A 25,580-nucleotide genomic window follows, 5' to 3' on the forward strand; every position below is an offset into this window, starting at 1 on the left:
TTACAATGCGAAACAGACTCCCCAAAAATAATATTTTTCTTTAGCAATATCCCGACGGCAAGCTTTCAGGCTGTTCTTTTTCACTGAAAAGTGTAACAGTGGTTGTTTTATTTCGATATGCTGAATACATGCATTTCCTCTACTGTAAGATGGACCAGAGAATTCTATTTGGCAACACAATGGTGTGCCCCCTCATCGGCATAACTCTGTACGAGTATGGTTTTTTCCTTTTAGCTTCCGCGAATCATCGTCAGGTATTACTTCAGAGGATGAATGAGGATGATATGTATGAGTGTAAGGGAAGTGTGTTCTTGTACGGTCTCAGGTCGACCAGTCCTGAGATGTGTGGTTAATTGAAACCCAACCACCAAAGAACATCGGCATCCATACTCAAGGTCGAGTATTATTCAAAAACTGAATAATGCTCGGTGAGATGTGTTTTGTTTTGAGTTCATTAAATAGTAGTATACCAATGGGAATGTCACTCGTGGAATTCGTATCGGTAGCATCCTGGCCGAGGCGGACTTTTTTTTTCCTGTTTAGCCTCCGGTTAGTATTACCTTTCAGATAATGCTTCAGAGGATGAATGACGATGATATGTATGAGTGTACATGAAGTGTAGTTTTGTACAGTCTCAGTTCAACCATTCCTGAGATGTGTGGTTAACTGAAACCCAACCTCCAGAGAACATCGGTATCCACAATCTAGTATTCAAATCCGTGTAAAAATAACTGACTTTACTTGGAATTGAACGCTGGAACGCTTGACTTCCAAATCAGCTGATTTGGGAAGACGCGTTCACCGCTAGACCAAGCCGGTGGGTCGTCCTGATTTTTGGATTTGAATTACTTATTATTTTATCTAGTGAAAAATATACACAAATTGTATCGAGGTCTAACTGCATCCTCTGAAATGAAGTCCATGAAATGAAAGTCCATACCATGAAAAAATTAGCTCATCTAACTAATCAATACAAAAATTTTCCCAGATCACTTATGTTATTCTAAAGTCAAAGCGTTTGCAGATATAACTGCAAATAAAATGTGTATTAATTTTGATGAGTTTCAAACCAAAATTCTAATGTATTTTATTTCTGTTTATATTGAGTTTATGCGCGGAAAACAGTTTTTCTCAACAAAAAAAGAGTAAATTTGTTGTTTTGCACTATCTATTCCAGATCTTTTAACTGCTACAAATCTAAAAATAACCTACAATAAAAGAGGCACAAATCAAATTTATTTTTTTCATTAATTTAAATCTACACTTTTGATGTACAGAATGAAGTTAGTTATTACTTGTGGGATTTAATATTCCCTGGATTTTGGTTGGCTTGGCATACTGATATGCAACAACACATTTAGCTCATTGAAGAAGGAAATGGAAAATCATTTCACTTTATATTAATTTAACGAGAATTCTTGAGTATTCTTTAAGGAAATATAGAATGCTTGTTGTTCTTGAAAATTACTATATCCTTTTGTCGGTAGTGATTTGTGATTGATGTCCGATTGTCAACTACTGTTAACAGTAGTAACCGTTAACATATATACATATATACACAAATTAGATTGTGTGTAATGTATCATAATTTTTTTGTTTTTTTTTTTGTTTGTACATAAATTATATAACAATAAAATATAATAATTATAAAAAAATCGTATTTTAAATGTGTATACAGTATTTTCATTTGCAATTTTTTTTTGTCCAAAGGTAAATATTTAATGATAAAATGTAAAGAAATATTTCAAATAACTGATGCGTTTATTTTTGCAATAATTGTTACATGTTACATATTATTTTGGTTAATCATTTATTTATTAGAGAATTTTTCATGAAATGAAGGTTTAAACACTAATTTCAGCTCCTGCTTGTCCTGAAGGGGCTGGTGATGAACCAGCTGTCCAAAATGAAGGCATACCTGCCGTAAATGAACCAGATGTAAGACGTTGTATCGGTCCAGTTAAAAGTGCAGGATTGACAAACGTTGAAGCACCGTTAGCCATTTGACGTGCTGCATTGAAACCGCCGGCTCTACCGTTTTCGAAAATTCTCCAGGCTCCTTCAACTCTTGGTGCTACTAGCGGTTGTCTGTATCCAAAAGTTGCATCGATCATTCCTGCTCCGTTAGCGGCTCCTTGATGGAATCCAGAACTAAGTTTTCCGGTAGCACGATCAGCCATGTCGATGTACTGTCTAAGTGCGGTGTAATCTTGTTGATTTCTTACATATTGAAGTAGTTTTAGGAGTTGTTCTTGTGTAAGATTATATAAGCCAGAAAGAGATGCTCCGTTTCCACCCGTTGCAAGCCCTAAACCTGAAAGTCCTAAATTTGAAGTACCTTCCAACTGACTTCCAAGTTGACCTAACATTTCATTTGAAGTAATGGCTTTTAACGCTTCTCTTAGTGCTTCTGGATCTACATTACCGTTACTGTTCAGTCCATTCGTTAAAAGTTCAACTAGTCCTGCGGCAGAATTTCCGTTCGTGTTTGATTCTAAAGATGCCGATCCGGTTCCTAAGGTATTTGATGCTAATTCACCGGCTTTATCAGCTGCTGCTGCTGCTGATGCTGTAGCTTCTGCTCCTACATCTGAACCAGCATTTAAACCGAGACCGTCTGTACCTGCGCTGACAGTAACTCCACCGACAGGAGCCAATGTATTGAGCTGAAAAGAGATAAAAAGTAATAGTTAGATTTTATTATTTTATTTTATGTATAAAATTATTAAAATCGTTAAATATAATTATGATTTTAATTTCGGAAAACAACGTTAACGTGATGAAATTAATAATGTACTAAATATTCATATTTAATATTGATGCATCTTTGAAAATTGATTTATAAATAATATTTTGTCTAATTAATAGTTTTTTTGTATTTTTTTTTTAATTAATTAACATTAAAAAACATTATTCGGTATTAAAAAACTGGGGGAAATCTTTTGTTGGAATACTCATTAACGAATCTTTATTCGTAAGATTAGATTTATAATAAAACAAGAATATGAAAAAGAAAAATCTGGTAAAAGATATAAATTGATAAAAAGATAATTTCGCATGATATTTTAATCTTATACTAAACTAATAGGCTTAAGTACTGGTATATTGATTTATATGTGTATTAGTCATTTTATACTAAAATGTCGCGTGACTAAATCCATTTTTTCCTTTTATTTATTCTTTCATACTACTAAATAACGATTTGTTATCTCTATTAGAAAATTAAATAGAAAATATGCATATAATATAGCCAATAAATTTTGATTTTTTATTGTTATTTTATAATATAAAATACTATATATAAATAAATAAAATCAACGGAAAAAATATTTTTTTTTTTTTTAAAACAATACGGAGTAGAATCATACTATCAAAAAGTGTAATAATTTTTTGGTGAAATCCAATTATTAATTTGATTAGCAAGTTAATAATGTACTGAGCCAATAATTACAACAACACATATTGTGAGGCTGATTGGTAATGAACGTAGGTTAAATTCATATTTAACCAATTTTTAGGAAATAAAAAATATTACCTTAATATTTAAAAATTAAAAATTATTATTATTTTTAAGACATGTAAACAGTTTCCTCTTCATAATATTAATTGTAAAAATATAAAATAAATAAAAATAATTTTTCTCCGAATTTTCACTGTTTATATCCCGACAAAAATAATTTCTTTAAATTGTGGTGGGCCGATCCAAAAGCAATGGAACGTGTCAGAAAAGTAAATAATATTTTTTTAATATGTACATAAAAGGAATTAGTCGAAAGTTCATTTCGCGTATATTTTAATGAATAATTAATTTAAACAATTTGCTTTAAAATTTTTTTTAACATTTTTATTTTCTTTGAAACACCGTAACTCTGAAATATCTTATCTAGTTTTCATTAATTAAAAGGCTTGCTTTAAATTTAAAAATCTACTCTACTATTTTTTCAAATTATATAGTGCTATTTTATAGATTTCAATATGATAGAGTTTTCTTTTGGTGTTTATATTTAGATTTTGGAACAATTTTAAGTTTTAAATGACTTTATAACATTTCTGTGGAAAGTATGAATAATTATTTCTAAAAAATAATACCAAAATATTATGAGTAATCGAAAAGACTGATGACGAAGATATGATGTTGTCACCTTGAAGAAGAAAGAAAACTCAATACTTCGTTCGTATATTCTTTACTAAAAATGTAATTAAAAGTGTATAAAAAAATGTATGTTCTTTTGATTAGACCTTTTTACACTTTGTTGAATTTTCTTTCTTATTTTCTTCTTCCGTTGTTTCCAGTATTTTTTAATTGTTTCCGAGAGTGCTTGTATTTGTTTTGTAAATTTTCTGGAACTGTTCTTTGGTTTTTCATTTTCATCCAGTTTGAAATCCTTAATTGTTTTTCGAAACTCTATTCTATCAGTTATTTTCTAGTCCTACCCTGTTTTTGTTTTTCTATCTTTGTAAATCCTAAATAATTGTTTTGTAATTCTTTCACTCATTCTATCAATTTGGACAAAAAAAGTCATTCTACTTTTTCGCATTTCCGTTTCTAAATTTTTTATTTCTTGGTAAATTTCTTTTTTATATTTTAGCCTATAACCTTCCTCTGTTCTTTTGGATCAAAAAATATTCCTTAAGATTCTTCTTTCTTTTTACGTTAAAAGATTTCTTACGTTAAACTTTCTTAAAATCTCGCTAGCATATAAGGTCCTTGACAAATTACTGTTTTGTAGAGTCGTAGTTTAGCTTTATAGCTTAAAAATTTATTATTGTAAACTTCCGTTGTCAGTCTATATAAGCTGTTTCCATTTTACGAATCCTACTTTTTATTTCCTTCTTTTTCGAGTACAGTTAGTGTTATTACCTCCCCAAGATATTTAAATTTGCCTACTTTGTGTATTTTTTTATCCTTTTTCAAGGATTATTTCTTTTACACAGTTCTTATCCATTGGGTTACAAATTATTTTTTTTTCATATGGCATTTCTGAACCTATTTTTATGCTGTTTAAAATATATGTTATTTAAGAAAATATATTATTTAAAGTAAAATAATATTTTTATACTCTTTTTTTATACTTTTTATATAGGTAACATATACCTATGTATGTAAGTATTATGGAAAATCGGACGGTAAGAATGTCCAAAATTATTTTGTTTTAAAAGATAGTTTAAAAATAAAGACAATTTATTTTAAATAATTTAATCTAAATTAGATAATTTTATACATCTATAATTTATTTATTTTTTTTAAAAGGTTGATTGTAGAATTTATAAATTGAGTATCATATTATAAGTGATATATTAAATATTGGTATTATTAGTGAAATGGCTATAATTTTATTTTTCAAAAAAAATATTTTTTATTTTTTCATTTTATTTCAAATGGCATTATTTTATTGAATGATTATACTTTCTAAGATTACTGCAACTTGCAACTTGCATCATGCTTTTCTGTACTGAAAAATCTTATGATACAGTAATAGGTTGATTTATTTTGCTACCTTTATGTCTGCTTTACAATAGTTTCAATTTACATTAAAAAGAGATGTGCAACAATGATGACACTCTCTCTTCTCGCTCTCTCTCTCTCTCTCTCTCTCTCTCTCTCTCTCGCTTCCCCCCTCTCTCTCTCTCTTTCTCTCTCTCTCTCTCTCTCTCTGTGTGTGTGTGTGTGTATGTGTATGTGTGTGTGTGTGTGTGTGTGTGTGTTTTGACGTTGGTGGTACGAGGATTACTGCTGCACACTTTACCGCAAGGATGAGAAAGTATTAAGGTGTTACTAACTGAAAAACAAAAATAAATAAGTAGATATTTTGTTTGTTGGTGAAAAAAAAATATATATATATATATATTGCTTATAATATATCTTGCATTTCTTCGTAACAGAAAAGTAGAAACATGAGGTTTAGTCACCTAGAAGTTAAAGCTTTTATATAAATAACTTTAAAACTTAACATATAATCAGAATATTTAGTTTTTAATTCTTTATTTAGTTTTTAATTAAATAAATTAATAATAAACCACTATTAATTTTCAATTTTTTTTTATTTTTTTATAAGTTCATAATTTTTTTTAAAGAATCTTTTAGTCGGAAGGGTATTTTAAGATAAGCAATTATCATTTAAAAAAAAAGTTCCTTTCAATTTTATTGCATGAAGAAGAACAAAAAATTAATTTATAACAAAACTTTTTAATTAACTTAGAAAAAGCCCGGGTAGAAATTAAAAAGGTTAAAAATTTTCTAAAATATTGTTTAGTTTTTCTATTTTTAATCTGTTTATTGTTTAAGAATACTTATCGGTTTAATAATGTATTTAAAGACTATTTTTTTAAATAATAATAATAAATCTTAATTCTATGTTATAAAAAAAAAATTGTTTGTACATACGTGTAGAATACTTATGCAGAAAAAGATAGCAGATAACGAAAGATATGCCATTTTCAAAAACTTAACTTGCTGTAAGCTAATACTGTGTTTATTACTGGTTGAATGAAGAAGGAATGTACCGTTCAACGGATTACAGTCCGTTTTTATATCTGTTGAATTTATTAAAATTAATGGATAATTTATGCTAAATCATGTGCCTTGTCTATCAATTTCCGTATTTGTTAATTATGCTAAATAATCGTCTTGTATTAAAAAAAGAAATGAATTTGATTAATATTATCTGATAGCAACTGACAACAAAGATGTAAATTGATTTTAATAGATCGTAGGCTGCTGGAAATAAATCCACGCGCATCTCCCAATGCATAAATATGCATAAGTACATTATCTTTACAATATTCTAAACTAAGTAAATACATGCATATATAAAACAATTATGTTTAGCTCTTGTTAATGCTCTATTATACAACAAACAAAATATTGTTTGAATATAATTTTTAATTTAAAATCAGGAATTGATTAAGTGAACCAAAATTTACACAGCCTATAAAAATATTTTTAAAAAAATATTTGTAAAAGTTATAATAAGCATATTTTATTAATTTTGTTTATAATAAATACTACAGATGTATCTCCCAGCTGTATCTCCCAGCTGTAGTTGTCTTTTACAGGTTAAACGTTTTTTTCAAACTGGTTGCTTTCTTTTTGTTTTTGTACTGACCCAGCATATTTTATATTTAACTTCTTTCTTTTATTCGAATGCGTGATGTTTATTTCTGTTGAAAATTTTCTTTTAAGTTTCTTTAGAAAAAATTATTCGGTTAAGATAAATCTTATGATCTAGGTGTTCAGACTCGTGTATCATTTCTTACTTATTATTTTATAAATAAGGAAATTTACTGCCTTCTTCTTATTCACGTAAAGTATATAAGTTGTTAGAATTCAGTTGTCCTTGTTAACTAACAGCTGACATTTTATATTAATAATGTAAACAATGTATCTAATTTTAATATTGTTCAGACCAAATTTACACTTCATACAGTTAACATGTACATACAGTAAATTAAGTAAATATATTTAATTTACATCACAATTAATTTGTGTTACATTGCTGAAGACTTCAACAATGTAATACAAATGAAATTAAAATGTGAAACATATAATGATCATTATAACTTATGAAATTGTATTCTTTAAATATAACTGAAAAATATATTTTATGCACTACTAAATATGAACTGGGAAGGTTAATAGACAGAATAAATACACCTAACCAAGGTTTTTATTCGAACATATTTTTGGTTCTCCCACCGAGAATATATTGAAGGTTCTATAATTCAATACTTTGATTTATGATTAATACCAGAGAAAGGAATTACTGGAGATTCAGACATTATTCAACATTGGAATTGGGTTCGCAACAATTCATATTATATCATTTTAATTTTTCATATTTAATTTATCTTTATTAATATTATCAAAGAGCAATTGCTATACAGAGAGATACTTTTCATTAACTTTAATTTAATTGTGAAATCAGTGAAAAATGATACTGTAAAACTTATCATTAATTCCAACTATTTTATTCAAGTGTTTTTTAGGTATTGTAGAAACAATATTAATAAAGTTGTTTATAACAATACAGGACCAATGTCACAATCAAAAGAATATTTTTAATTAACTGTTCTTTTTACAGTAGTAATTTATACCATCGTAATTATTGTCTTGTCAGTCATTGTAAAACAGAAAAAATATTTCTTGTTATAATCACATTAAACAGGTACTCAAAACAAACTAATAGTAACCTACTTTTTTTTTTGTATAAAACAGAAAGCTCACGTCAAAATGAAACCAGGTGTATTGAGAATGGACTTGATACAATGTCCTCAGATATTATTTGCAAACAAGTTTTCTTAAACAATTTTATTTCCTTCAAACATTCCATATTATAATCCTACACCTATCTCAGAATTAAAAACATGATTCAAACATGGTTTAAATAAAGAAAATAGTCTAAGAGTTTAAACATTTTAATTAAGAAAGTAAACATCAATTACAGATAAGGTATCTAAAAATGTTAATTTTGATTCATTGATTTATAAATATAAATTGTCTAATCTGATTAATGTATTTTATATTGACAGAAATGGCAAAGGGTGGCTAAAATGACTTTATCGAATTCCATTGGTTTAAAGAAAAACTATTTTGAAGATTTTAAATGTCTTCTATTCATTAACAATAAATATAAATTAGATTTTGCTGTTGAGAACACAAAACAAACAAATCTATTTTATTCAATTTACAAAAATGCCTTTTATGATGAAATATTATTTTCACACCTTATATATTTACAACATTGTGACAAATATTAATATAAGGTTTTTATTGAATTTACCATTTTGTTTGAATCCACATCAAACATAAGGTCAACAATTAATGAAACAGACCTTTAAGGTTAAAAATGGATCTGAACAAGTATAATCCTGATCTAATAATAAAATTTATTTATGATCTGAGGAAAGTTATCATTTGTATTGGTATAACAAATAATCATTTGTTAAAAGAATTAAAGAAATAATTAAATATAAACTGATGATTTCCATAAAAAAAAAACAATTTCTTTATGTTGCAGCCGAAGGGTGCAATTAATGTAGCATTTTTAATAAAACAAAACTTGAAAATAAAATATATTTATCTGTCGTCCAAGTAATAATCAATTTGGTAAAGTTTTGTAAAGAAATTTAATTCCTGTAAGTCACTTTTACTCGTATAATGACATTTGCACAATGAAAAGTTTAGCAAGCTTACTTATTATTTCCAAGATTTTTTATTTTTCTACTAACAGTATTTTTAAATTAAGTGCTTATATATTTGATGATAAATTAAAACCAAACCTCTCTTATATTTGTATATACAATGATCTGAACTGAATTGTTAATATGCAGAATTGTCGCAAAAAAAACTACAAAAACTAATCTTTGTAGGAAAATTACTTTCCGAGCTTGATAGGAAAAATCCTTCCATATGAGATCGACCAAGGAACTCCCATTCCACTAGTGAGATTACAAAAATTTGTTAAGATACATATTAGCGAAGTATACTGCTTCATCTGTACATTGCTCATTAATGATTGTAAACCTGCTTTTTATCTGATAGAATAGATTTCTAAATCGTTTAAAAGTAGTAATCAAGAAGTTCGTTATAACTTCGTCGGTAAGAGGGGACGAGGTCAACGAACTACGTTTACTAAACATGACCTAACAGTAAAATAAAAATAGAAAAAAATAAAATAAGAGTGAAAACATTATATTTCAGTTCAATTAGATTTATAATCAAGAATACTTTAAAAAAATACCTCGAATTTTGTTAGACTTTTTTTTCCATTTGATGAACCGTGGGAATCGAATATGTCATTTTATTCATTTTTTTAATGTACCTTTACGAATCGCGCCGCTAGATAGCAGTACTTGGTAGTACTAGGTTGCATATAAAAACTTGATAATGTACTTGAAATAATAAAATTTAAAAGAAAATATACTACAGCTTGTTTTAATAGTAAATGCTCTTATGTAAATGAAAGTATTGAAGATGAAACAATTTTTTTAATTCCCATTACTTCGTTAAAAAAAACATAATAAAGTATTAGTTTACAAGAGATTATACCAATTTTATTAAAAAAAATGAATAAATAAAACAGAAATAAATTCGATTGGTAAAATCGAATTTAACGATAAAAATCGAGGGTTATACTTACAAAGTAATAAGTCCAATATTAACCCACCGGGTTGGTCTAGTGGTGAACGCGTCTTCCCAAATCAGCTGATTTGGAAGTCGAGAGTTCCAGCGTTCAGGTCCTAGTAAAGCCAGATATTTTTACACGGACTTGAATACTAGATCGTGGATACCGGTGTTCTTTGGTGGTTGGGTTTCAATTAACCACATATCTCAGGTATGGTCGAACTGAGAATGTACAAGACTACACTCATACATATCATCCTCATTCATCCTCTGAAGTATTATCTAAACGGTAGTTACCGGAGGCTAAACAGGAAAAAGAAAAAAAAAGATAGTCCAATATTACACACGATCTTCGATTCGTGAAGGTCATTACACTAGTTTCAATAAAAAAGGAAAAATATGGTATGAAGTGAATATGACTATCAATAAAAAAATAAAAAAATGGCCGTGAAATTTAATTTATATCTAATAGAAAGGCAATAAATTTTAATAATAAATCCATAAGATAACAATCGGTAATTCATAAAAAAAATAAAACAATCTAACAAAACGCAATGACATCCAGAAAAAAAATTAATGAAATTGTAAACTGAACTGGAAGAGTCTCGCAGATATCATTTCTTTCGGTCAAAAAACAAAAAAATTCTATAATAAAAATACAACTGTTTAACAAAACGATACTGATATCAAAAAAGGTATGACACTACATTTCTATTATGAAAATCTGTTATTAATTTAGAATTTTCTTTAAAAATAATACGTGTTAAAAAATATATGTAATATACAATAACAGATAATAAAAGCGTTCCATATAATAAGAAAAAAAAGAAAACTTTGTTAGAAAACTCTAACCGGCCCGATTTCATTTATATGTAATACATATCACATTTACGAAAATAATACATATGGATTATATGATATGATTATTCGATGTTTAATAAATGAAATCGGGCCAGTAAGGGTTTTGTAACAATCTTTTTTTTTTTTTTTTTTTAGTATTATATGAAACGCGTAAACATTGTTGTTTTTTATTATGGTATATCTATTGTCTATTACATTATTTAACATGTATTTTTTTTCTTAAAGAAAATTCTAAATTTACTAGAAATGTAGTAGTAGTGTCTTACCTTTTTTGATATCAGAATCGTTTTGTGAAACAATTTTATTTATATTACAGAAATTTTTGTTTTTTGAGCGGAAGAAATATCTGCGAGACTTTCCGTACGGTTTACAATTTCATTGTAATTTTTTTGGATACTATTTACAAAAAATTACAAACTGCTCGAAAATATACAAGTTAAAGAAAAATACAATAAAGTTTTTCTTGCGAAAAATTTGAATAAAATTACCTAATTTTTAAACCACTTTTAATTATTTGTTATCATTGATTACTCTGCAAGGAGAAAAGATTAAATTTGTAACGACTTTTATATTTTGTAATGAATAAACAAAATTTATTTGTTCACAGATAAACAAACAACTGGGATGGAAGCTGGTCGAAGTTTTCATGTGTTACTTCAAATGTCAAGTAATCCAGAATGTCTTGGTTATTTATTAAGAGGTCTTCTTCAACATATACATAGCATACTACGGTTACTACAACAACGAAATGATATTGCATTACATCGTAGTATGTCAGCGCTCCTTCATAATATTCTAAAGGTATTGTATTTTTATTAAAGAAAAACATTTTCTTGTTTATATATTTAATTTTTAAAAGTTTTTAGCTTTTAAAAGAAAAAATCCCTTTCGACACGCCGGAAGGCGGAGGTAGATTTCACCGGTTCTAAGTAGGGGATTAATAATATTTCCACCTTAAAGTTAAGAAAAACTTAAAATTTACTCAATACGACAGTGGTTGCATGTGAAAAAAGTTTCACATATTTAGCGTACGACAAGCCCCATCTTCTTACAGTTCCAGCAACATTTTGGTGATCCCTTGCCGTAAGGGTTGGTTATATAAAAAAATTCCAGACAAACGTTTTAGGTAATGAGGACTAACGACCACTTTAAACCGATTCGATAATGTGCCTATTAATGGAGTTATGGTTATTTTTGTCTTGAAACCCCCATTTTTACCATCCCCTGGGCCAGTGGTTGGTGATATAAAAACTTTTTACCAACATAAGCTTTAGACCTTTTTCCAAAGAATAGTAGGGACTTTAAACGATTCGATATTTTACTTAATAAGAAAGTTATGGCGATATTTTTTTTTAAAGTTACCCCCATTTCCACCCCTATGGACCGATTTTGGGACGAGTTATTTTGAAGGAACAATTTGAAAGTGATTGGCATTAAATTACGGCAGTTATCGTGATCACAAGAAAGTGAAATATATATATATATGTACATATAAACGTTTGAACTGACGGTGGTTTTGGGGTGTGGATGATGTGAAACGCGAAGATATTTTCCGCGAAATTTTCCGAAGTCGAATCATGGTACCCATTACAATAGGTAGCTTTCTTATGAAATCTACCTAAAACGGAATTGTTAAATCATATCCGTGTTGTATTGTATCATAATCTTACAATTTTATAATTTTTATCATTTCTATTTTTAAATTATTTTTGGAGTCTATATCGAGCCGTTATTATTATCCACCATATATGTTTAATAAAAATTGTATTAATAATAAGTTTATTATAAACCATAATTTTTTTTATCTCCCTTTAATGCGTAAATGAGCTCAAATAAGTTTTATTATCGACTTGTTAATTATAATTGATTTAGTTATTTTATATATTTATTTTCGTCACATATTTATTTTATGTAACCTTAATATAATTTTATGTTTATTTATATTTTAAATAATTAATATAATAGACTTCAATCACGACTATTTTTTTCTCTTTGAGACGACGGGCATAGATTACGTTTTGGTCGTTTTTTTTATAATTACGTATTTTAATAGTTGAGATGTTGCTCTGTTCAAGATTTTGGACAGTTTCCCTTTTTTTCATCTAGCCATATGCTGGAACAGTCTCTTCTCTAATTCTTGAATTAGCATATCTACCTAATTCCTGACGTGATTTATTTAATGTATTATGTATCGTTTAGAGTAATAGATTTATCGAAAAATTTATCTCTATAAAAATGTATGGGGGAAATATTTTTATTTGTAATATCTTTTAAATTCTTATAGGTTTTTTAAATCCTTTATAATTCACGATTTAGGTTATTTTTCGTATATGTACTTTATTAATTTTTTTTCTCAGATTTATTTTAATACTATATGAAATAAGATTTTTTTTGTACTTTTTTCATCATAGAGTAGAAATAATTACATTAAATCTGTATTAACTGTAGGAGTGGAACCCCTGGAAATAAAATAATATTAAATTGAATTTTTTTCTGTTAAGATTATTAAAAGAGGCTTAACTAGTTACAAGCAATGATTATTTTAAATTAAGGAAACCAAAGGCTGTTTAAGGCTGTTTACTTTAAAAATTTTCTTCATATATTCGATTTACTTAAATAGTTATTTATTAACAGTAAGTAAGGTGCAATTCCAAACAAAAAGGTATTTTATATTTTAAATCAGTTTAATGTGATATGTTCGTAAAAGATAAATTAAGTCTTTATAATTGTAAGAATAGAATTTTGTTAATCTTTGATTGAAACTATATTATCTTTATTCAAATACCAATTTATTTAGTCTTATAAATGGCTGTTTATTGAGGTAAGTAGCTGGTTGGATTACCTTTGTATGTCCCAAGACAGCTCATGCGACTCCCTCCGGAAAGGAGAGCGGATTTCTTCCTCCAAAGACTACAGCCCCCGAAAGGTGTATTCCTTTTAAGTCTAAAGGCGCTAGCACCGAAAGGACTTCAAGACAGGACTGAAGGAGAATCACGCCGGGAGTACGAAGCTCATATGCGCCTGGTCTCCCAGTCCAGACGATCATCCCAGTCAATTATTTCTCACTGGTCTAAACGACCGGAACGCAAATAAAAACCCCGCCCATAAATGAAATACAAAAATCTACAACCGCCACCAAATAAATAAATAATGATCCGCTCGATAAACGAAAGACACAGCAGTAAGGGACATTCGTCCAGGCTCTGCGATTAGTAGGGAGGTAAACTCCCGCTATCCTTCTGTTCCATGACTAGTGAAATCATGCGTAAGTTAAACCTGTTAAAATTTAATTGAATTACGTTTTAGAATTTGTGAATCAATATTGTTTTATCAGCTTTAGATATTATCCTCATTTATGTTATATTATGCCGTTCTATAAATAATATCTACTGCTGAATGACTTAGCGAGAATTGTGTATATTAACAATTCGATACAGATCATTGTATATACAAATGTAAGAGAGGTTTGGTTTTGCTTTATTATCAAATATATACACAATAAGCACTTAATTTAAAAATATTGTTAATAGAAAAATAAAAATTAAATCTTGGAAACAATAAGTAAGCCTCCTGAAAACGGTCAACTGGACAATAATGTTTTACACAATTGTCATTATGCAAATGTCATTATTTGAGTAAAAGTGATTTACAGGAATTAAATGTCTTTACAAAACTTTACCAACTTGATTACTTGGACGAAGATAAAGATATTTTATTTTCCAATTTATTTTTTATGAACAATGGTACAGTAATTGCACCCCACGGCTGCAAAATAACGACATTTTTTTTTGGAAATCATAAATTTATATTTAATTTTTTTTTTAATTAAATTTTACGTAAGTACACTCATGTGAAGTGTTATTAAATTTAATGCACGTAACTATAATCCTATATTTTGTAAATTCATGATTTCAACTTTAGTTTATATGTTTTAAAGAAAAGATGCTTAAGTTTTCGTGTTGTCTTTTGTACCCATTCAACCGTTTGTGACAAGTGTCTTGGCCCTCATGAAGTTTTTTTGTTTTGATTGTTCCTTCTTCCCGAAAATTACCTTCACTACTACAGTGTTTTCTTTTCTTTTTTGTAAAAAAAAAAAAAAATACACTTTGATGTATATAATTGCTTCTCATTTCATGTCATTGTTCTTAGAAGATTTTTAAAATTTTGTTTAGCAAAAGTATTAACTCTTCTTATGTCACTTGTGTTGTTATAATTTACGGCTCCATATGTTTCATGGCTATTAATAAATACTTTTTATTTTTTATAAAAGTGTTGTTATAAAACTATTTATTTTTTTATAAAATTTTAGAAATATTACATAAAAATTTATAAGTAATTTTTTTCATCAGATTTAAAAAAATTTTCGTCAAAGTAAAAACAGTTGTTTCGTAAGTTATTATTAAATTAATTAAACTTAAAACTATTTTGATAACTTTGAATTATATTATTAGGCAATATTTTGTAATTTTTTTTTTTTATAGAAATAAGATAAATGATGGCTTATTCTTACTCTAGGTACAAATTTATTAGAAAATAATCTTTCCGGTTAAAATTTGAATCACGTTTAATAACAGTGAGATACATGAAAATAACTTAAATCGAAAGGAAAACTCAAAAATTTACAGTGGTTGGTGCAGTTGTGTAGTTATGAGAGAAAATGGCTGCCAACAAAGACAGGAAGGCTTTTTAGTGCTCGATTTTCACGTCTACCAATATGTTATCACTGTGCAACGTAATTTTAGAAGGAAATTTGATGAAGATGCACCCAGTGTCTATTATCCGTAAATGGATAATTTTAAAACAAGAGAATGCAACTGTAAGAGAATGTCAGCCGGCCGTCCACCAGTAAGCAAGGCAACTGTGGAGCGTGTGAAAGAGTTTCGTACAAAGTCCACAGATTTTCTTCGGTCTTTTGTTAAATATTACGTGTATCATCTAACATCCAGGATCTTTGTCTTCCCTTCACAGAGGCAACTGCATTAATGAATCGTCCAATTTTACTATTTGTATGGCAGGAATTGGGCTACAGGTTCGATGTGTGTCGCGTGACACAGGGAGCACACAATGAATACACGTAATGTGAACCAAATGTAATATAAACGATTTTGAGTTTTCTTTTCTATTGATGGTACTTTCATGTACTGATTGTTTTTATACATGAGTTGTTAAAAGAAAGATCAAAGGAGATTGAATAAAATTTATATTTAACATTAAAGAGACATAAAGAGTGAGGAAATATAGAGGGATTTCTATGTGATATTCTAGATCAATGAACTGCTTTAAAAAAAAACCAAAATTAACTGGAATAATAAAGTTGAAAATTGTAAAGTTAGAAGAACTAAACGTATATTAAACTCATAAAATAAATTTAAAATTTTACTTAAAATTGTCTGGTTTTGAAATTATTCTGAGTTCATTAAAATTCAATTAATTTTATCTTTTATTTCGACTTCGATTTAATTTCGTGTTTGTATGTTCGCTTAATCAGTGCTTGATTTCATCTGTAAACATTTCGTAAACCAGAAGTTGAGTACTTTTTTTTTACTGTATAAATACGATAGTGTTTGTGTATAGACTTTATTCGCTATAGAAACTCTCTAATTCCAGTATACAAATAACCAAAAATCAATGTTAATTATTGATCAAAAATGATTGAGACCGGCAATTCTAAAACCATTTAAATTTTTTTTTCACGGTATTGATTCAAATTGTTAAGAATTTTTTAATCAGTTTGTGGAAATTGTTCTGTTAAATAGGTTTTATTAACATTCTATCATCCAGAAGCCCCTATCAAACCGATTTGTAAAGTTTAATTATTTTTATCTAAAAAAAAACCCATTTAAGGGTACTTAAATATCTTTTGTTTAAATTTTACGTTAATTTAGTATTAATGTTAATTAAAATTAAATTATTAAATTAAATTTTTTTTTAAATCGACAGCTGATTTTTTTGTACGGCTACCTTGTATTGTTTAAAAAAATGTAATTAAAAAATATTACATCTTATATATAAAGCCGAAAGTTTGTTTGTTCTTTCGGTTGCTTTCAAACTTGCAGGATACATTCGTGTTATCCCAGGGTAGGTTTTAAGCCATAGACCGAGGCCTTAGCCTAGCCCCCTTGAGGGTGAAGTTGTGAATTAAAGATATTCAGTAAAGAAAAAATTCTGATGTGAACACTACATGACTTCCTTGTACGCCTATTAAATCACATATACAATTTTTTTTTTTTAATAAGTACATAAAACTTAATTTCATTAATAACTTCTGATATTTTTTATTGTTATTATTGAATTATTTATTGTAAAACTTTTTTTTACAATCTGAGGTTAAATTATTAATAAATCAATATGTTTAAATTAAAAAAAAAGGAGATGAAGTCTGATTCGAATCGAATGTGCCTTCCCCTTATAAGATCCAAATATAATTAATTATTAATTTATCAATTAAAGGTTTATTTGGCTATAACTCTGGACCCAATGAAAATAAGTACCTTATTATGATAGCATTGAAAAGCTCTCAATGAGGCCTTATTACTGCAGTTAAGAAAAAGTCCAAAATCCAAACTTTCTGGATTTTGGGCTTTTTAGGACACTTCTGGTTCATTCGGTTGCAATCAAAAGGGGAGGTGCAAAACTAGATATTAGAGCAGTTCTAAATCCAAAATTTCAAGATCCTACGGCTAATCGTTTTTCAGTTATTCGAGATATACGTACGTACGTGCAAACGTCACGCCGAAACTAGTCAAAATGAATACTTCCATTGAAATCTGAAAACCGAAATTTTTCGCGATCACAATATTTCCTTTACTTTGTACAGGGAAGTAAAAAATTAATCCTTTTACTTATTATATTTCTATCACCATGGTAACAGAAATAAGTTATGAATTTTTATAGTGTACCTTACCTACTGAACATAGTGGCGGAGCCCTCTGGCTAGACGAGAATAGCGACCGAAGCGAGCTTTACGGTCCTGTGGCAAGGCCCGGGGGGCCTCTGGGTCGGCTCCTCGGTTCGCCTGAGCCCCTGGCTACATAGTTGGGTGACCGGAGCGAGCCCCGATTGGCTGGTAATTCATAAAATAATTACGAGACTGTTTTGAATTTGCGACACAAATATTCAGAATTTTAACAAACTTGTAATAATTTGCTATAAAAATTTAATACAGAGAAGTATATTTAATAATTATAATAGAATGATTAGTATGAAAAATATGTAGTTAAAGAAAAAGCTGTGAATATAGATTTTTGGTTCGGTATCTGCTGGTAGAATATTTTTGGTTTTCAGTCAGTAGTTCGGCCGTTATCAGGTGAAGTATAGTTTTGAGAAGGAAGGAAACCGACCATTCTATTCGTAATTCTTGGTATAATATCACCTCCAAAACATTTTCTACGCGTAGTACTAACTATTGTTAAATAAATGATTATTGATAAAATCAGAAAATCTTTTATATTGTTTAATTTTTTATCATAATTCATTTTTTAAATTCTTTATTAATTAATATAATGGTAAATTGAATACCATAAGAAATATTTTATTTTCATCAAGATGATACACCGCGTTATTGGTTTTAGTTGTACTAATTTCGTTTTTATATTAAATATACTTCCGTGTTAAATAAAAGTTATTTCAGTCTTAGACAAATTATTAGAATTAAATCATTATATTGATCCATAACAGAATCGGTACCATAATAATTTATAATTATTATTGTTATTTGAGACTTTATTGTATGTTTTGAACGAATGGGAGAAATTCTAAACAAAATTTAAAAAATATATATACAGTATTATCAAGTGTAAAGTACGTAATGCATAAAACTCAACACTTAAATTTACTTTATTTAAGGGGAAAAAATGTTCGTAGAATCAGTTTGAATGTAGGGTATTTCAATAGAATTTAGTATTTTCTATGTTATGGAATGTTTCCATAGTTCGATAACTTTCTTGGCAACTGGAATTCATTTCACTTTCCTATTCTTTCTGGGATTGAATCATTTCTGTTTAAAAAAATGACCGGGCCGTTTCTTGAAATGACTTTGTTCTATAATCATATTATATAATCAATTACATGTTGAAAATATCACTAATGATTCTAAATAAAAATTGTACAATGATTTCTCATTAATCTTTGTTCTGTAAAACGTTTTTTTTTTTTTTTTTTTTTTTTTTTTAATTTGCATCTACAGAAAATATAATACAACATCTTTCAACAATAGAGAAAGTATTTGTGTAAATAAATTTAGCATTTCTTATTGTGCAATTCTTCTTTATATCTAGAAAAAATTGTAAAAAATGGATAAAAGTTGGAAGATTACCACGTAAAGGTTAGCACAAGCATGGGAAGATTTTTTCCTTTTTTTTTGCTTGATATGACCATATAAGCTTGATACTGTTTCGTGGTATTTGGAAATGGGTCTTTTGTAGCGTATGAAAAATGTCATGTCTGACCGGGATTCGAACCCGGGACCTCTGAAAAGCCGAGACGCTACCATTCCGCAGTGAAATCGGCTCCACAGATGATATGTGTATACTGCCGAGACAGAAAGTATCAGTACAATATGTAAAGGTTTTGAACAAAGATTTAGATGTTACAAATAAATTTCTATAACCATTTCTTAATTTTTTTATTACGTTTTATATAACTGAATATATGTGAATAAAAAAGAAAAATAATTACTTTTTATTACTTGAAATAAATAAAAAATATTATTATTTTACTTTATTTTTAAATCGCCTTTTATTTTTACTTGTAATATCTCACTCATGCCAATGAAGCATTTTGTTTTGTTAATTACTTTCGAGGAAATTACAGAAGAATATTGAAAATAAGTTAGGTTGATAAATATTTTAATCGAAAAATTTAAATACGAATTGAAGGAAAATTTTTTATCTTAAAAATGATTAATTTTAAATCTTATAAATAAAACCAAGTTGAGGAAAAATATTTATGTATAGTACGTAACTTTAATTAATTTTAAATTAAAATGTAATAAAATAGCTGAATAAAAATCATAAGAGAACACAAATATTTAACATTTTACACCACATTAAAAGAGGCAGCAATATTTTTTTCCTTAATCTTTAATATTTCGAATTCGACTAGTTCATCAGGAATGGATTTTATTGATGAAAGGTTTGCTACCACATTCCATTCACAACCCTTTAAAATTCCTATAATTGAATAATTATGGAAAAGGAAAAATAATAAGCAAATAATTGAGGATAAAGTATACAGCAAATTCTCTTCTTGTTAGAAGTAAAATTACTCGTGCAAATTATTTAAAAAGTAATCATAAAAAGAAAATCATTGATATGGAAAGCATTGCATTATGGCAGAAGAATAATGAGAATATGAAATTCAGGAAAAAAATCCACCGATAAGGATATTGATAACCAAACGGGTAGATAAAAAATATGAGTGACAGCAATTTTTATCAGAGATTAAACGATCGTGTGGTAGATTGGTGTGCGAAACCAAATTGTAGCCAGAGTTTATTTGATAATAGAAGGAAGGATAAACTTTAATTACTAACAGTTCAATATGCGAATCTTGCCTCGTAGTACACTCAGAGGGAAGATTAAGTTTTTAAGTTCATTAAGTTTTTATGTTGGTTTAAAGAATAGGAGTTTTAAGCAACAAGGCAATACATTTTTAATGTAAACGTAACAATTAAGAAGAAGCAATTTATAACAAATTAATTAGATAAGAAGAAATAACATGTGTTTCCATGATCAAACACTATTAAAATTGTAGAGAAAGATAACAACTTTGTGACGATTCCATGCACCACATCATTCCTTTCATTAAGTCATACTGGGCTTTTTATACGGATTTGAATTCTAGATCGTGGATACCGGTGTTCTTTGGTGGTTGGGTATCAATTAACCACACATCTCAGGAATGATCGAACTGAGACTGTACAAGACTAAACCACTTCATTTACACTCATACATATCATCCTCATTCATCCTCTGAAGTAACACCTGAACGGTGATTCCCCGACGCTAAACAGGAGAAAGTAAGACTGTATTATTCTGTCATACTGGGCTGGATCAGAAGTCATGGTTCAATGAATCAATGATATGAAGTTCTAAGAACCTCAAATAAGGCTTCAGCCAAGAAACATCGATGCAGATGCCTACATAGGCATTAAATTTTTTCTCTTTTTTTTTAGAGTACCTATATAATCTTCGCAACTATTAACCTTGTCATGGAAGATGGAAGCCCGGAACAGGATTCACGAATCAGTTAAACGGAAGAAGAAACTCTGTTAGAACATATCTTTTTTTTATAACCAATTGATAATTTCTTGTTGAAATAAGATAAATTATTATAACAGAATGCTGCACGTATCTCATATCTTAGAATAAATAGTCCATTCTTAACGTTAGTCTCAATTTTAACTTGATTCCATTTTAATTATCGTATGTAATTAGTGAAAAATATACTAAAAACTTTTAAAAAGTTAATAAAATTACGTAAAATAATGGAAAATTTAAATGTGGACGATTTTATCAATATTTTGATATTACCTACGCACTTTACATACAGAAGACGTAATATTTATAGAAACTTCTACTCTAATCAGCTGATTTTGAAGTCGAGAGTTCTAAGGTTCAAATCCTAGTAAAGGCAATTATTTTTATACGGATTTGAAGTAAAACAAATTGTTAGGGATGTAGGATGTAGAGGGTATACTGAAATGAAACGACTAGCACTAGATAGGGAATCGTGGAGAGCTGCATCAAACCAGTCAAATGACTGAAGACAAAAAAAAAACGGATTGAACTCTAGATATTGGATACCGGTATTCTTTGGTGGTTGGGTTTCAATTAACTACACATCTCAGGAACGGTCGACCTGAGACTGTACAAGGTTAAACTTCATTTACATTCGTACATATCATCCTTTCAACTTTCCTTCTTCCTTTTTCCTGTTTAGCCTCCGGTAATTACTGTTCAGATAATACTTAACAGGATGAATGAGAATGATATGTATCAGTGTAAATGAAGTGTAGTCATGAACAGTTTCAGTTCGACCATTCCTGAGATGTGTGGTTAATTGAAACCCAACCGCCAAAGAACACCGGTATCCACGATCTAGTATTCAAATCCGTGTAAAAATAACTGACTTTACTGGGACTTGAACGCTGGAACTCTCGACTACCAAATCAGCTGATTTGGGTAGACACATTCACCACTAGAACAACCCGGTGGGTCAATCCTCAGTCTTCCATTGAAGTAGTACCTTTCGGTGGTTCCGGAGGGTAAACAGGAAAGAAACTACTACTCTAAATTTGCAATACATTTTTAATTTTTTTCAAAATTTATTGTATGAAGTAATTTAGGATCGAAAATATTTAACAAATTTTTTTAATTAAATGATTTATAATTAGAGTAAATAATATAAATTGATCTAGCCATTTAATTTTTATTAGTGTTGCAAATTATTTTTATTATTATTATTATTATTATTACCGCGATTTTTCCGTTTTTTCAACTCTGCTGATAACTCAAAAACGAAGGAATTTGTCGAAAAACAGTTTTCTATTGAAAAAATTTACATTAAAATCGTGTATTACATGATAAGGTTCCTATTTAAAAAAAAAAAAAATTGATTGTGGCTGATCTAAGATATCATCCAACACATCATCTATACTATTATTTAAACACGAAGAGAATTTTTGTTTCTTCGGGATAAACAAAAAAACTACTCGATCAATCACAGACAAATTTTTATCCATGTTTCTTGGTATATACTGAGAAGGTTTTTAAATATAAAAAAATCTCGAAGAACCAACCCATCGATTGCTTTCAAATTTTCAGGATACATTCGTATTATACCATGAAATATTTTTTAAGCCACCTCCAAGGAGAGTGAAATTGTAAATTAAAGATATTCATTACGGAAAAAAAGATTAATTCTTTTATTTCATTATTATATTTCTGCCACCATGACAAAGAAATAAGTTATGAATTTTTCATAACTGAACACTAGTGTACACTGGTGTGTATACTTAGTTACCTTAGCTACTATTATTCTGTCTTTTGTAATTTGGTTTCTTTTCAGGCTTTTCAGGCTTTTTTATAAACCCTGAATACTTAATTGTTATCAATATTATTCTGACAATCATGAAGATAACGAACAGTGCGGGGTCCAGCGGGCTTAGCCCTCTTGGTAGATCCGAATGGCAACCGAAACGAACTCTGCGAGTGTCCAAGGCGCTGTCCATCTGCAACCCTGGAATGGAGAGCGAAACGAGCTCTGCGGCCCTGGGATAGGCCCCAAGGAGCCCCTTAGTTGGCTCCGGGGTTCGCCTGGGCCCTGAGGGTTCAGGTTCATTCTTGCTAGACGGGCCGACTAGTAACGTAATTTTTTAACTATGATACTCACTTGTTTCAACCTCATAGTACCCATTAGTTTTGAAATGAAACCGTTTCCATACATTAATATCACGTTTACAATTAGCACAGTGTTCTGTGCAAAGAATGAAGAATTGAATTACGAATTGCAAAATAGTCAATTGGCACATGAAATATTTAATAAAAATTATCTTCAAATCATTTTTAATTTCTGATAAAAGAAAGATATATCTTTAAAAAAAAGACCCTGGAAAATGAAAAAGCTCTCAAAAAAAAGATTATTTAAATTTGAAAACTAGTTTTAGATTTCAGGTATATATTTTCTAACTTTTTTTTTAAGTAAACTGTTTATATATCTATGTGGTACGACGAGGAAGAGCAACATTAGTGTTTTATAACGCTTCCAGAATAAGTTGGTGGAACAGAGAAGCCGCAGTTTGCACAGAACAAATAAATTCATAACTATCTACAATAATGAAGAAAACAAACTCCGGCTAGGTAGGTAATCAAGCTCTGAATCTCCTAGACAACAGTGAGGATATCCGCCGACTCACGCCTTCACGAGCTGGACCTGGAGTTGCCTAGTGACTCTTGTGGGGGGACGACATCCTTTAAGTGATGAGCTATGCCTTATGAAGGGCCTAAATTCGTTTTATTAGAAAATTATGTTGCTGTTTCCTTTGTCCTTTTTGTCAATTTTTTTTTGGCGGTGGGGTTGTTTGCAAACTTTTGTACTTGTTATGAAGTGAATGTACTGGTGCATTTATACAAATGAACTATTGTCTTATATTTATATCATATTTGAACTATTGTCTTGTTTAATGTTTTATTGAGAGGATACATTGGGAATCAAGCGCTTATTGTGTTTTTATTTACTTGTGGTTCCTTCTTGTAAACGATTATAAATTAACGAATTGTGATGAAAAAAAATAAAAGAAAAGTAAATAAATTAAGTAATTTTTTTTTATAATTTTCTTGTAGCCTTTTTTATTTCAATAACTATTTAGCGTAGCTCTTTTTAGTTTCTTGTAAATAATGATAATTGTATTCTGAAAATTAATTTTTACAGTTGTAAAATTTCCTAAAATTTATTCTCATTACGTTGTTACTATACCTTATATATCGGTTCAAATAAATTTAACAAAAATATTTAATAGATTGTATGTAAAATATATTACTTAAATAAAAATTCTAATAATATTTCTGAATAATATCATATTTATGATTAAGTAGGTTAAATAATGACTAAGTAGGAAGTTTGAGTAACTGATTTTTCACTGAATTTAATTAATTCTGCACTATGCTCGCGATTATCTTGTATTATATGCAAGAACATGTCTCTTAATCCCTCAATTAGGTTGGTGGTTGAAGTCAAACAGTCTTCATATCTCATCTTTAATTCATTACATTTAATGCGACTTACCACTGTATATTTGACAAATGTTTAAAACGTTTAACAGATAAACGTTACTTTGTCTGTTTGTGCGAACGTGTATTTGTGTTAAAATCAGTAAATTAAATACAGTAAATTTGTTTTGTCTTTACGTTCTGATTATTTGTTCTTGTTGTTTAAATTTAACTTTATATAATTACTCAAATAAAACCGTCTAACATTTCTAAAGAGAGATTTATAGAAGATCGAGTAATTTTAACGTAATATTTTTCTCCAATAAATAACGCTTGAGAATGTAATTAAATCTTATTTTTTCTATTTTAATTTTGAGTATGAGAGGGGAATTCCCGTTATGGCTATAGCAGCTATATATCGATATTACCGGGAAAGTAAAAATTAAGATAAATTAAAAACTGTAGATTAAATAAAAAATAGACAACAAATAAGAAATATTAAACTTTTATACAAAAATGTAATTAGAGAAATCTATTATAAAAAATATAAACAATAAGTCAGTGTAATTATTTTAGAAATATAAATTTTTGAAACAAAATGATTTAATTAAATTTAATAAATTGGTTACAACAATTGTACTATAAATATAAACTTCTAGAGCATCCTCAGATTAAAGATGGGGCACAAGAGCAACAAAAAAAATTTTAAAACAAATTAATAAAAATAAAAAAAAATTTTAATTATTAAGTTTGATTCACCTTTCAAAAATCTATATCTTAAAATAATTTTCATCTCCGACCAGCATGGAGAAAAATGTAGTTTATATTTTTACAAAATAACATCGTTTCTCACTTTTTATTAGCGGAATGTTAAAAAACTAAAAATA

The 25,580-nt window shown here is 28.5% G+C and overlaps 2 protein-coding genes across 6 annotated transcripts in view; one reads left to right on the forward strand and one right to left on the reverse strand.

The window, feature by feature from the left end:
* Nucleotides 1-25,580, forward strand: part of LOC142325503 (1-phosphatidylinositol 4,5-bisphosphate phosphodiesterase epsilon-1-like) — a 1,691,101-nt gene that overhangs the window by 955,910 nt on the left and 709,611 nt on the right. For all 5 annotated transcript variants that reach the window (XM_075367353.1, XM_075367348.1, XM_075367349.1 and 2 more), the window contains one exon: nucleotides 11,592-11,785. In XM_075367353.1, coding sequence (XP_075223468.1) covers nucleotides 11,592-11,785 — 194 coding nt within the window. The remainder of the gene's footprint in view (nucleotides 1-11,591; nucleotides 11,786-25,580) is intronic.
* LOC142325504 (uncharacterized) lies at nucleotides 1,741-6,545 on the reverse strand. The gene is made up of 2 exons (XM_075367354.1): nucleotides 6,386-6,545; nucleotides 1,741-2,666 (listed from the first exon to the last, which is right to left on the reverse strand). The coding sequence occupies exons 1-2, from the start codon at nucleotides 6,434-6,436 to the stop codon at nucleotides 1,845-1,847; spliced, it is 873 nt and encodes a 290-aa protein (XP_075223469.1). The 5' UTR covers nucleotides 6,437-6,545; the 3' UTR covers nucleotides 1,741-1,844.

Source organism: Lycorma delicatula, chromosome 5 (assembly GCF_047948215.1).
Source record: "Lycorma delicatula isolate Av1 chromosome 5, ASM4794821v1, whole genome shotgun sequence".
Taxonomy (NCBI): domain Eukaryota; kingdom Metazoa; phylum Arthropoda; class Insecta; order Hemiptera; family Fulgoridae; genus Lycorma; species Lycorma delicatula.

Coding starts and splice junctions, on each gene's coding strand:
- LOC142325504 (XM_075367354.1), bottom strand. CDS start 6,436: ATGGCATATCTTTCGTTATCTGCTATCTTTTTCTGCATAAGTATTCTA. Junction 2,667..6,385: donor TCTGCATAAGTATTCTACAC/GTATGTACAAAC, acceptor ATCTCTTTTCAG/CTCAATACATTGGCTCCTGT.